General features: G+C 37.1%; 1 protein-coding gene across 1 annotated transcript in view; it reads left to right on the top strand.

Moving 5' to 3' along the window:
- The window catches only part of pard3aa (par-3 family cell polarity regulator alpha, a), a 445,337-nt gene that overhangs the window by 220,189 nt on the left and 209,684 nt on the right, over positions 1–15,464 (top strand). Inside the window, 2 exon segments of the mRNA XM_043225637.1 lie at positions 1,616–1,696; positions 1,699–1,753. Coding sequence (XP_043081572.1) covers positions 1,616–1,696; positions 1,699–1,753 — 136 coding nt within the window.

The raw sequence follows: 15,464 nt of genomic DNA, 5'->3' as shown, positions 1-15,464 counted from the left end.
AATCACAGCCTCACAGGGAGGAAAGGTTTAATACACATGGCTAATCCTGTTTGAGAAAGCACTAGATTAGGGGAGATTACGCCTGGAGTAGGCAGAATAAATGGGTTCACAATAACTGTTCACCTCCCTTCCCTCCCAAACACTGTTGCATTAAAGATCTGCGTCTTCCACAAGCATATCATTTCAACCAGTCACCCTCTATTTTCTTTAAGAAGTACTTCCCCATCTCGCTTTTATCTTCCTCTCATTCTGTCACGACTGTCAGCCTTCAACAAAGGTTCATAAAACAAATCCTGTTTTTGTAATGAAAAGCTCATTGAGGAGAGTCAGTCTGAGCGGTTTATTGTCAGGCTGCCCGTGGCACTTGCGTCGGATGAAGTTGTAATTGCGTTGACCCCTTCTCTGCGTGCCGTTTTATCAGTCCCAGCGAGATAAGTCAGCAGCTCTAGACTTCATTAAACATCTCATCTATATTAAACAGCCTGGTAGTTTCCCTCCCGAATACAACGTTTGTTGTCCCCACCGCAGCACCACAGACATCCTGAGCAGATTGAGCAAGATATCTCTTGGGTGATCGGCATCCCTCTGTCCGGGATGAATTAGGATTCTCAAAATGTTTTTGGTTGCTATTGATCAGAATACATCAGTTTTATTCGTCCGTATGTCACATCTGGTGTTTATGGGAAGTCCAAGTACAGCCGGTTTACCTGATCGTTAACTAGTATCTCATACCACGACTCTAGCTGATTCCTCGGCACTTGCATTTTCCTGTAGTCAAAATTGTTCATGTTTTGGAATGGAAGCATAGCAATCGCTGTTATTACTATTAACATTTAGGTTAGAGATGCGCACAAACCTTTATGTAGGATGTATTCTGCATCCTTTACCATTTGTGTTATGAACATGAAATGCTGTACCTACATTTGGATGAATGGGTGGATGGGTAAATGGATAACCAGGATGATGGATGGATGGATGGATGGATGGACGGATGGATGGATGGACGGATGGATGGACGGATGGATGGAAAAATGTGAAGTAAATAGTAAAAAACACTGCAAGTTTTGAGAACACTCCAGCAACCACTTGCTACATTGTAACCATTTCCAAAGTTCCTTTGAGGCTTGTTGCCATGTTTAAAAACAGACTGTGGACCTTGGCCTTCCTAGTGTCCAGACCTCAGGAGGTAACAATAGGAAATACTACAGACCCCCATCTCAACACAGACTCCTTTGGGAGAAAGTGCAACCTTCTCACGATCAGTTTAGGCCCCATGAGGGAAATGTATAATAAGGACATAAGAGTTCACGAAGGACTTGAGATCAGATCACACTCACCAACAGCTTAATCAAAAGAGCACAGTAACTCCTGTTACCACGAGTGCCTGGGGATGAGACACTGAGGATTCAACTGTCTTCGCTGTTCAAAACTAGTGCGGTTAGAAATGAATTCATTCTGCTTGTTCTGTGGTTTTTGTTACATCTGACAACATTTAGAGACGTGCGTGTTTAAAGCAAGAGAAAACTATTTCGTTAAGGGACATGAAAAGTAGCAGCTGAACGATTTAAAAAATAACCCAGTATAAGGAAGTGTTTTTTTTTTCTTTCCTTCCTAGGAGGCTCCAGGAAGCCCACCTGTACCTCTGAACTCTCCACGAGACGAACATGAGCGTCGGATCTCTCAGTCGATGTATCCTGGAGAGAGCCTGAAGATAAGCACACTCCACGACACGCCATGATGGGGAGAATGATGGGTAAGATGATAAAAAGCTTTCTCAACCTCCTATCTTTATTTTATAGGTTGCTGGTTGTATCCACTTGCTTTCATTGATTTGTCAAAGATAGTGATGTTCATAACATTTAATTATAATTTGTTTGTGCATATGTTTAATGGATATTTGGGCTATATTTCTTCTGTTGAACACAAATAGATACTGACTAAAGACGGTTCAGATAGTTACAGACTATTACAACTGAATGTTGAAAAACATTTTTTGATTGAAATATCATTTTCAAAATTCATATTTTCATATTAATATTAAGTCTGAAGATGTCACCTCAGAGACATGCAATATTTTGGCTTTCTCTGTTGATGCACAAGTAGAATGTGATGGTTGGTGATATTTGCCCCCCTCTTGCACTGTGATTGGACAAATGGGTGGGAGTGACATTGATGAGCTTTTTATCTAAAACTGAACTCTTGGTGACCTGAAAACACACACACACACACACACGCTCGCACATTGAAATAGACACTCACTGGCCTTATTTAAATATGCTGTGTCCCCATTTAAATCAATAATAAAAATAACGCTAGCCTTAAAAAAAAATACATGAAAAAAAGTGACCTAGTTGTCCTTGAACTCACCTGTTTGCTCAAAGGCTATATCTAGTGTAAGAATTACATCATTAAAAGCAAAGGGGTCGATTCTCTTGTCGTCTTTCTTAGTGGATGTTTCTCGGTCAAAAGGCTGCGTTTCAATAGTCATTTTTATGCTCTGCAAGGCTATGTCTGCACAGGCAGTCAGTATACGTCCTTTCTATTTCCACCTGTTTCCACCTGACACATACGGTTTAAATGCACAGATGAATGAGCAGCCGGACACACGCAGGCTCAGCCAGCCAGTCCCAGCATGCCCCTGTGGTTTTGTAAATGGGGGTTAATGTCATTTTCAAGCCCCGTGTCTCATCCAGCATGACTCTTTCAAGTCAGTCCTGATTTCTCTCAAACTCAGCTCCGGTTCTAGTCCTCCCAGACAATTGGAATCGGCAGACCAATCCTTTCCCCGTCATGCTTGTCATTTCACAATCGACTACTCAGTCTTGAACAATAAGCTCTTTAGTACCTGACGCAAACCCTCTTCTTCCTCCTCCTCATCTCCCTGCTTTTCTTTCACTCCTCGATTTCTTCTTCATCCTCTTGTTCTGACCTTGTCTGCTGCGTGTGTTCTCATCACAGACGATGAGTCGGTCAATGATGTCTCATTCTGCACAAAGCCGTTGCATGGCCGACTGCACCTGCTAAGCCCTCTACCTTATTAATATTATTATTCTTGTTTTTGGCCCTATTTTCATTATTATTATTATTATTATTGATGATGTTGTTGTTACTACTACCACCACTTATGCTTAATATATCTTAATAAGCAATTTATTAGTGAAACTTACTATTTAATAATTATAATAATAATTATCAATAATAATAATAATAATAATAATAACAACAACAACAACAACAACAACACTACTACTACTACTACTACTACTACTACTACTACTACTATAATAATATTAATAATAATAATAATAATAATAATAATTATTATTATTATTATTATTATTATTATTATTATTATTATTATAACAATAACATTAATAATAATAATAATTATTATTATTATTGTTGTTGTTATTATTATTATCACTTAATATACCTTTATTAAGCAATTTATCAGTGAAACTTACTATTTAAAATTAATAATAATAATAATAATAATAATAATAATAATTATTAATTATTATTATTATTATTATTATTATTATTATTATTATTATTATTATTATTATTATTATTAAATCACCTTACTATTTTACTAATTATTATTATAATAATAATAATAATAATAATAATAATAATAGTAATGATGATGATGATGATGTTTTTTTGAATATCAAGAAGAGTGATACCTATTAATATATAAAGTACTTGTATATTTATTATCGGTCTTTCTAGCTTTTTTCTTTTTGTCTTCACCTCTCATTCTGTGCTAGTTGGTTTGCACAAACGTATGCTTTGACGCTTTGTTTCAAAAAGCACGGGAGTGATTTTTTTTCCCCCAGCGCCAGTGCAAAGAAACTCCAAAACTTCTCGAAATGCAGCACTTCAGAGAGTTTAGCTGTACATCTTCTCCGGAGGAAAGTAAAAAGGCAAAAGTTTGAGAAAGTTTACCTGAGGGAAGCCGGCACCCTTCAGCTGCTGTAGACCTGACACACTGTCATAAAACTCATAAACTCGCCCCGTGCTCCTGAGGATTGTTTCACCACTTGTCAGTCACTTGCATGACACATTATTTTTGTTTGTAAAAACGTGAAAAATGCAACAATAACACATCACACATTAAATGGTCCATTGCTGACGTTGTGAATGACAGAATATCTGTCACGTAACTTTACGCACTGCGGGACGGAGGACGGACCTTGACGTATGGACAGAGGTGGTTTTCTAAAGGGCCGAGGTGGAGACCTGACTGACAAAGCGTGCTGCATCACTGTCAGGAAAATAGTCTTCAGCAGCCACAACTCATTTCAGACATATTTGCTGTCACTCAGGAAGGAGCAGACATGGCAGGGTTTGAGCTACAAGGTTAGCGAGATAATGTCGTCTCGCATGCCTGTTATGACAGGCGGGATGAGGAATGAAACTTTAAAGCTTAAAAACAGACTGAAATGAGAGAAAACTCAGAGGAATAAAGTGCGATAAATATAAACTAGATAAAGTTCAACGGGGAGAAGAGCTCATACACATAGTGGTAGAAAAATTTATTTTTATATATATATATATATATATATATATATATATATATATATATATATATATATATATATATATATAGCAAAAACAAAAATCGATAAATAGATATATTTTTGGTTGTGTATCTGTTCTCCATTCATTTATTCATTCAATTCATTCATTGTTTGATTGCTTGTTTTTCTGCATTTATACCAGTTACTATTTTTTTATTAAAAATGACCCTGAACAAACATACATACAAACAAATAGTTGGCATATGGCTTATTTATTTGTTTATTTTTTTACACACTTGTCACTATTTAATTAAAAATGACCCTGCATAAATAATAATAAAAAAATGAATGAATGAATGAATAGTGCAAGTATAAACCACAGACAAAATAATAACAACAATAATATTTTATATATATATATATATATATATATATATATATATATATATATATATATATATATATATAAATATAAATAAAATAATTTATTTCTAGACCTTTCAGACTGATATTAATTATTATTATTAATTTCTAAAAATGAATTTAAAGATGCGTTCATGTGGTGTACTGCTGTTCAGATTGCAAAATCACAAATAGCTAAATGTATCCAGGACTCTTCTTTCCTTCTTCCCTCGTCACCCATAACATATTTCTACTTTGTAGAGTTAGCAGCGGTGCAGTAGATGTTGGATTCTTGTAGTCTTGTGAGTTCAAGCTGCTCTTGGTGTTACTTTAAGACGTTAAACACAGCTAAAGCGACACACAGAGGGACTTTTTCCTTTCATTTAAGAGGAGGTGGTGTACCTATTTGAATCTGCCCTTCACAACTGTTGATTTCCGGAGAGAAGTGCCTCTTACGTGTGTGACGGGAAAGGTTAGCCCCATTAAACAGTGTAAATAGGCACTGTGGCCGAGGCTCGCTCCAAATAACGGCGTATAGGGATGCATTAATAGTACTTCGTGAAAAACGACATTTCTGTGACCGGTGCTTCTTGGAAACTCACTAACCATATTCTGCCCACAGAGAGACATTTTGAGGAATATTCTGAATGAATCTTCCTCTGAATGACGGTCATTACAGCAGCGAATGCCTTGTGCACTCGAGGTAATCATAGCGGCAGGACATTTTAGCATGTGCAGTAGCTGAAAATAAGCCTTTTTGATTAAGATGTATGACAGTGCATGATAACATCCTAAACATTGCAGTATAAATGAACCCCAGGGTAGGCATTTAGAGACCGTTATTGGAAGTGTGTACGTCCGTGTGATCGGCTAACGTTCTGGCGATGTTCTCCTAAAGTTCTAAACAAACCTTCCTCCAGGGAGCTTTAATAACATGATCGGTCGTTAGCAATCATTTCTACGTTCTTTTGATTTAGTTAGTGCTTAGCTTTTAGTGAGGTTTAACGATTTCACTAAATTAGGGATTTATTTCACATTTTGTTTGGGTTAGGGTTAGCTTTTAGCTAGCGTTGTAGATTGCGTTCATCTATGATTTAGTTAGTAGATTGGCTAGCTTTTGATTTGGGGTTTTTGTAAGGTTTTAGACTAGTTTCATTATTTACACGCAGGTATAATAATAAAAAAAACGTAAAATGTTTATGAATCTTTCGTCTAATTAGGATATTTATAGCAAAGCGTTTTTATAAATGCATCACAATGTGATTTAGATTGTTAAACCCATCAACCCACCTCCAAACCTAAAGATCTACCCACTTTATAGCAGACATAAAAACCGATATATGCAGGGAAATGACCGTTTTAGTAACAAAATAGCATTTAAAAGATATTTCTGGAGTCTAATCCCACTCCTGCTTCTAAACCTCAATTGATTGAACAAACAATATAAATATCACATTGTGTACAATAATAATAATTGCAATAATAATAAAATTAATGCCACGATATTTTGATATTCATAAGAAATCATTTGTAATAATTCTAATTGACATGTCACCATTTTGTCAGTATTGTACGTTTAGATGCTGTAAACGCGTCAGTGTTTTATGTTATAGTTTAGCCAGTGATCCGGCTCGCAATTTCAACCGTGCAAATGGTTTTTGTATAAATATATGTCATATTTCTATTCAGCACATTTAGTCGTTTGACAGGCACTTTTATCCAAATACGCCGGAGTGCTACATCAAAATTGATTCATCTGAGAGAGCGCCAACTCGTATATCACAGCGCTAATTATCTTCTTTAGACTTCTTTTATTCCTCAAACATAAAACTAATTAACAGTAAAGCTAATGCTGCTTGTCTTTGCCGCCGCATTAGTGATTAAACCCGACTGCTTCAAAGTTAAACTCGTTTCTGATGTTTGTTCCACCACAGATACATTAGGTTGTAAATGGATGAATCGTGAAATATAATCTCGTAATATTTTACCTCGACGCGGTTTCCGTTCGCGTCCGTTCTAATATAAAGACTTAAAAGTGCGCTAAAACGAAACCCTGTGAGGGCGAGTGATGGGCGGGGCTATTAATCTGACCGTCACATTGATTGGCCGCGGTCGGCGTCAGTCAGATTGATTGGCGGCGCTGTCGGTGTCTGTCAGTGGAAAGGGCTGTGAAGATGTAGCATATACACTCAGCCTTACATCAATCTAACTGGCAGTGTGAAGCCACCTCTCCAAGCCGCTACTACACAGGCTACTTGTCAAGGTATAATGCAGCAGGTGGCAGATACGACTTAGGCCGAATCAAATGAGCATTTTCTTCTTTCCCCATTTCTCTCTTTCTGGTTCCTTTGTGAAGGCTCAGAGAGATAGATTGTATTTAAAGGGATGGCAATTTAAAAAAAAAAAATAAGCAAGTTCTCGGCTGTAATGTCTTTGATGTGAGGTGCATTAGCAGTCGAGCTCGCTGCGAGCACAACTTTGTCCGAATTGAAAGTCACACTGTGTCGCATAAATTGAGGAGCCGTCACTTTCGTCTGGACGTGCTGTTTTGCAAAGAAGCTGTTAATGAAAGAATGGACAGAACAAAGGGATGGAACGGTTTAATGGAGGTTATGTGTGGTCAGCGTCAGGAGCTGAAGAGTGCGGAGGAGCAACTTCGCAAAGTAAATGTGAAAATCTGGTAATGGATGGACAATTTTGCAACGTTTACAGACCGTTTCGTGTTTTAAATTTTTTTATTTTTTACACTTATTTTAGAATATATATATATATAGATGTTTTGCAGCCATCTATGTAAAAAGCAAACTCAATGATTATATTATATTATGATTTTTTTATAACATTTTTATTTTGTTAGCCTATGAATGTTTTAACACTATATGGAGTAATTTATATATATATATATATATATATATATATATATATATATATATATATATATATATATATTTTTTTTTTTTTTTTTTTAATTTTATTATTTTTTTTTTTTAATTAACCTGTGTTAATTACTTTGGGATCAGTACTTTTTTAAAGTACACACTCTATTCCTCCATTCCTTCCATGTCACGTGATTTTTTTATTATTTTTTTTCTTTGATGTGTAGAAAGCTTTTAGACCGTGCCATTTCACGTGCCCTTGCTGAATAAAAATTCATTTTATTTATCTTTTTTTACAAACCAATTTTTAGCTCAATCTGTAAAATCCGTAAACAGACGTACGTCAGACGAGATGTCGGCCTTTTGGTTTTTCCCTCTTTCATCACTCGGATGTTGTGACCTTCTTTTCCTCAAGGAATGTTTCTCCATGGATCTCTGCTCTCTCGTGAATGGCACCGCACCAGAACTAGAATGACAGAGATACGCTGGGAATTGCATCAGGCCAACAGCGCCTCCTCAGCCTCCCTCGGCTTCTCTTAAGTGGTTTGTCTGCACCTGTCAGATTAACACGCTCGCTGTATTAATCTGCTGATGAAGACTACAGGATAATGAGAGCTGTTATGCTAACAGGAGTAGGGCTGATGGGAGATAACAGACTTATAGAGTGACCGCAGAGAGACCGAATCACTCTCACAACAAGAAGAGTCACCTGTGACCTGTGATATTACTGTGCTATACTCGGCCTCTGGAGTATTACACACACGAAAACAGTGCACGTGTACATAATAGGCTGTCAATTAACACATTCATTCACTGTAATTAGTTATAAACTAATAACGTAGCATATCTAATGACATTAATCACCGTCTTGGTTATGGGGTGCTTACGAGCCCCTTCTGAATTGTAAAATGACGAATGGGACGCTCTCCGTTCTCGTGAGCACAGGACACAAATCCACATGAGCTGCGCTTGTTGGGACGGGGCCTAAATGCAAGATTGTAGTCTTGGCCAAGAACACTATTTTTGGAGCATTTAACTTTTAGCATTTAATGTTTGCCATGTTTAGTGATTTTGAAAGGAGAAAGGTTTTTTTTTTTGCTATGTTTTCTGAAAGGGAAAACTTTTCAGGTCATGACTTTGTGAAAGCTTTTTTTTGCTTTTCTTGCCGTGAGTGAGTTAGATTTTGCTTTTACAAATTACAGTGTATTCGCTTGTGGGTGATATTTCATTCTTCTTGAGATAAAGTTGTACTTCTATTCCTCCAAACAAAGGATGTTTTGTTAAACATCCCATCTGGATTTCAGTTAGGTCTTTCTCAGAGAAAGTTTGTGTGATTGCCCCCGAACTGTCAAAATCTGTGAAAGACAAACTAGCTCAGTTGTCTCATTAAAACAGAGGAAGCTACTTAGGGAGTCTGCTTTTTCTCTCTGAGTTTTTATTGTTTATTATGGTAATACTTTCTTAACTTTAATCAGCCTGAATGATATCCAGAATAATACAAGCCTAAAAACCAGGGTGTACTGTAATTGACATTTATGCATTTGGCAGATAGATGTTTTTTTTTTTTTTTTAATCTGAAGCAACCTACATTGTATTCATAAGTTATTTTATAAGTTATTGCATTTTCCTGGGAACCGAACCCATGACCTTCTCCTTTCTCAGTGATACAAGTAGTTAACCAAAGCAATGTATGGTTAAAAGGTTGAAAATTATGTCATTAATTATGGATAGAACTAATTGCCTGAATTGTCATAAAAGTGATAATTCACAGAACTATTTTGGGGTTTTGAACCTGCAACCTTCTGGTTACGTCCCAAGGGTTTGGGTTGATCTGTTTTACTGGTTCTAGAGGGGTTAATGACACACATTCTTTAGTTAAGTTAAGAGTCCGAATTGTTGTAATAATGATAATTCATGGAACGTCTTGTGGGTTTGGAAATCGCAAGCTTCTGGAAACTTTCCAAGTGATTGTATTGATCTTTTCACTGGTTACGGGAGGATATGTGCTGGCTGGGAGACCAGATAAGCTTAAAAACACCAGCTTATACCAGCAAACCATTATTATTATGTTTTTTTAGTTAGTATTATTTTGGCAGGAGTAGACGCAGTGCTTTGTTGTTTTAATGGCTGAGGCTATTACTTTCATTATTTCCTGTGTTTATAGCATTCGTCCATTCTCAAGTAACTTAACTCAAATCAAATGTGACTGCGTTAATGTTGCCAACACGTATGATGCAATGCGATGTCAGTTGCGCGCTGTACTTTTGGAAGATTTATTCTAAAATAATACTGCATCAGAGACCCTCATTTCAATGATGACCCTCTGGATTTCCCCTGACCACAGCAAGTCACTGTGGATGGACGTTCATGACAAACACTTGGCTTTCACTCGCTCCCGCTTCTGGGAAAAGTTCAAATGATTGTTGATGACTTTGTTCCTAAATACATGGGAGGTTGTGATTAATACCACATGTTGGCCTATTTATTTCATTGAATTTTTTTTTTGGATTACCGGATTACACAAAGTTGAATTATGCTTTTGTTTTGTTTTTTTCAGTGACTGAAGGAAACTGAAACCTTCATGTTCCCACAAGTTTGTACGGTTTCCAGTGACCTTATTTAGATGTTCTTGAAAAACCTAAACTCAATGTACCAGCTCATCAAACAACTTTCCTCACTATAAGCAAAATAAATGAGACTGATAACTTGGCCTGCATGGGCTTGCTAATGATTTTCTATTTGCTTGAAAAAGTCAAGTGGCATGAGCTTTCAATCTGTGCTCAGAATGATGGGATAAAGATGTATAGGTTGGACCTTATGAAGCTCAGCCATCTTGAAAACCATTCTGGTGATCGGCACATGTCTTGTTTTGTATGTTTTATGTTGCTTTGGGTACTTATTGCGGTGTCTATCCAATAATGATAAAAATCCATCTAGTGTTTTATTTTTTATCCCTATTTTCTCAAACCAGGCTGTTCTGAGTTTCCTGTCAGAATGACCTAGTTCCGCGCAGGCCCCTCCCACGATAGTTGATTGACAGGGCTCCGTCGTCCATTGTGTAGACTTCGGATCTCAGATTAATCAATGAATGTGTTGCTTAGACACAGAGGATTTCAAAACCCAATATCCCTCAAATAATTATGCGAATAAAGTAGGCTTTATTGATCAAAACCTATTGATTGACCTGCAAATCATACTTTATACCATGCTTATTGCACTCGATGTAAAAGTTGATGTAAAAGTAGGAGCAGGATGGACTTTATGTTCTTCTGATGACTGATTCTTCAAAGTCAGATCTCCTCTGCATTCTGGATGCTCCATCGAGGAACTGATTTCATTCAAGTTTATTTGTTCAAACCCTGATTTGGGGGCTCTGTACGCCAATCAGTCCATTCCCACAGTGTCTTGATTCAAGGCCTAGCAAACAAGCATGGGGGGTCTATTTGTTATAGCAAGAGAGACCCTGCGAGGGGTCGTTTGATCGCAGCATGACAGAAAACAACAGTAGTCCACCACCATGCCATCAGCACCCTGCAAGCAGAATTCAGTGCAGATTAAACAGAAGAGGCAGTTAGAAACACAAACGGTTTCTTCATGAGACCAAATGGTCTGGGAAAGAAGACACACATGATATCCTTGATGCTTATCCTCAAATGACCCGAATCAAATGTCCTCGGGATGCAAGCAATCTTCATGATTAAACAAAAGCATGATGTGTTCGGTAAGGAAAGCTCTTTTGGGTAAGCTTTAGTCAATCGGTTTGCGACAAAATGCTCATGGCATTACTACCTGTATGCCTTGGTGCACTTTTTATCGAGACACGAAACACGTACCAACACATACATATCACTGCAGTTTTCAAAAGAATCAACACTAGATGTTTTGATTAATAACGTGTACTTTTTGCACAATTACTTGAAGATTTGTTCGATAGATCGCGGAGTACGGAGATGTTCTTGAGAGACGAGGAGCTCTGGTTTGAATCCTGTGTAACTACGGTTAACAAAACAGTTCAAATCTGTGTGGAAGGAAGCTGAAATGACACGGTTGCAACAACAGATGCCTTTTTATATCAGTTTTACATTTGTTAACACTATCAGCTAGGTTTAGGGTTGGATTTGGTGTAGGGCACATTTCCCATTGGATAGAGCATTAACTTTTAGCAACGCTGCACCACTGTAATACATACCTGTATCAAAGTAATAAAAATGTGCCGGGGTTCACATTTTGAACCAGTGTTTTAATGACAATTATTCTTACTTTCAACTAGGGATGCATTGATCTGATACTCAGGATTGTTATCGGGTCTGATATGGTCATTTTCGGCGGATTGGGTATCAGTTAGACGAGACCGATCCAAATCCGACCAAATCCAGACAAAAACATTATAAAGTACAATAAGGTTTTAGTGCACTACATTTCAAGTGTTCTGAGGGTGTTGCATAGTTTAGTGTGAGCTACAGATGAATGTGTTAAGTCATTAAATTCAAGTTCACATAAACTAGAGCGCACAGTAAAGGAGGTTTAAAACTAAAAGGTGTAGTAAAGCATTGCTTTGTCGCATTAATAAAACATCTCTTCCCAATAATTAGGCTTTTCTGTTTGTGTTTCATAAGCGCTATGTACCGGTCTTTATTGGAGCCTTTCATATTATAGTACTTTTTTTCGCAATGAGATTTTGAATAGTCCTTCTTGTCCTATCTCATCTATCATATGTTGCTATATATTTGCGCTATACATTTAAAAGAAATGTCTTTTGATTTTATAGTATATATTCGTATATAAATGGTTGTTTTTTCATGAATGTAGTTTACAACAATACAAAGAGCAATGTGTAAGATTTCACCAAGCTAATAAAAAATAAAAATGCTTCACTAGATTTGATAATGTTCTTGTTCACCCGTGATTTTTCTAGAATATCGTTTGCTGCTGAATTAACCGCTAACCTAGGTAATAATACTATTTCTGTCATAGATTCTGATGAATGAAGTTGTCTATATTTAGTGTTCAGGTCAACACAGCTTCACTAAAGAGAAAAAAACTGCGCTGGTATCGGATTGGATAGGCAGATAGCTTGATTTTTCCAGATCGTATCGGCTCTTCACATCGCGCCTCGGCTCATCCAGCTCCGGATAATGGATCCAGACAAGGTGCTGAGAAGATGTCAGCAGGATTTGTCAGTCGCTAACACCTTCCCTCCAGAACAAAGCTCTCTCAGGAACATCCTGCAGAGTTTTCTGGTACTGCTTTCTGAGCAGGTACCTCGCTGTGCCTTTGCGAAATCATTAGAAATCAGGCGATTGAAATTCCGTCCGATTTCCTGTTCTTTTCTCTAGGACTAATGTATAATAAGCCAAGTACGCCTTCGCTATTTTTCTCGTCCCGCAATTAAGAGGTCTGTTTTTAGGCAGATTTTTATGATTCACCATCAAATCGTGAGCGTAAGTGGGTGGGGACGGAGGATATAATCTCAATAAAGCGGTTGGCCAATTAGTCGAGCGCAGCAGAATTGTGGTTGCAGCGTTTTTATCTTCCGTGTTAAAGACTTTCACCTTTTCACGGTGTCACAGTGGCTATTTCCATAGGTGTCTTAGCGCCATTTAACATAGCCGAGGTAACTCTCCTTGTATGAGCAGGTCAGCACTTGTGTCAAAAGAGCCATAGGAAGGGCCTCATTTACTGCAGGAACATGACTGTATTCAGCAGTAAAGCCAATTAAAACCATGTTCTGCATGAGCAAAAAAATGACCTTGCACGGACAGCTTGCCACTTTTAAGTGCGCGGATCCTTTCCTTATTTAGTTTTCTTTTTTTTTTACGTGCATGTAATTCCGGTCACCGCCATTTTCTGGAAATGTAAATGCTATAGGGCCATATTTATTAAAAAAATGTACATTTATTATTCTTTGTACACAAGCATAGTTTTTTTTTATTACTTCAAATGAATTTATTCATTTAATTAATAATTTTTTATTTGTTCATTTTGTTTATTTGTATTGTATTTTATTTCATACTAAAATGTTTTTTAAAAAAAAAAAAAAGATTATTAATTAGTAGCTTAAGATTTCTACACTCATTACATTATGTAGAGATTTTATTAATTTATTCATTTATTCCATTGGCTGTAACCAACTGTTTTTCTCCTCAGGTTTATGTATTTATTATTGCAGTCATGTGTTGGGATTTGCCTTTTTTTGGGGGGTTTCTGCTATTGAGCGTGACTGTGCATATGTTTCTATGAATATATTGGTGTACACACGTCTTCTCGCCTTAGCAGGTGTGAAATTCAAGTTCTCACAGTTGCATGCGCGCACACACACACACACACACACACACACACACAATTTGTATGCCGGTACATACAGTGTGTGGCAGAAGTCTCCCGTATCTCCTGACCCACCGCTCGCTGTGGTTTTGCTGCAGAGAGAGCCTGTCTTTGATACGCTGATGCAAGCGCTCTGTAACTGCTTCCCCAGCGTTATGGGTGATTGCTCTGGGGTCCGGTAGCTCTCCTGGATCTCCAGCGGGGCTCCTGTCCTCCCGGACGGACCGCCTGCAGCATCTAGGACTCTTGTAAACGTCCAGGTGACCTCGAGGGCCCCAGAGTCACCAGCTCTTTTCATTTTCTTAGCGTTTCGTCAGTCACTGTTGATGAAATCAAATGAAAACCCTTATAGTTTCTCGATCTTCATATCTACCCCCTGCGAAGCTGGAAACGGGCTTTAGGTGTCTCGTCTCGACTGAAAGCGTTACTCATCCTCAAGCTGAGCTTTGGAAATATTTGGAAGTGGTTTGTCATGCGTGATGGATGGATGTCTGATTGGTCTCGCAGGTCAGCGCTGTGATTCTGTTCATCTCCTGAAGATCCGTGCTGCTCGTTTACCGCTCAGGGCATTTCAAGAGGCCTTTTACCACGTGCTCTCTGATGCCAGCGCACTTAATTAACATGACAAAGCTCCTATAATGGACTCTACTAATTACAGATTTGTCATTTCGGTGCTGATTAATCGAAAATGGCATATACGTATTAACAGAAGCAGCCCTCATGGAGTGAACAAAAGTTATCTTCTTTAAGGATACAATCTTTATGATTTTGTGATCTGCCCAATAGGTTATGAACTATCTGTTCAGTGTCTAATGTCTAGGACACTAGGCTGCAAGATATTTTATTTTATTTTTGAAAACATTTATGGCTGCGTACAACTAGTTTAGTTCATATTTTATGATATTTAATATTTTTAAAAGTAACTATTTTTAAATTATACATGCATTAATATGGATTATTTTATTCCAGTTAATATTATATTTTATTTATTATATTATATTGTATTGCATTTAATTTATATTGTTATATTTGATTTTTGTCATTTAATTTATATTTATATATATATATATATATATATATATATATATATATATATATATATATATATATATATATATATATATATATATACACATTTATTTAATGGTCTGACCTCCGTTTAATTACTTTATTTTTATTTTATTTTTTTTTTTTTGGTAAACTCCTACTTAACCTGTGTTTAACATACAACCGATGTTCAAGTGTTCATTAATTGCTATCACTGCCAAAGCTGCTGGTTTCATCTCACAACACATAAACACTCATTTATTTCCGCTCAAGCATTTTTGTTGTCTGGGCC

This window comes from Puntigrus tetrazona, chromosome 24 (assembly GCF_018831695.1).
Source record: "Puntigrus tetrazona isolate hp1 chromosome 24, ASM1883169v1, whole genome shotgun sequence".
Lineage (NCBI taxonomy): Eukaryota > Metazoa > Chordata > Actinopteri > Cypriniformes > Cyprinidae > Puntigrus > Puntigrus tetrazona.
This window is presented reverse-complemented; position numbering and strand designations above follow the sequence as displayed.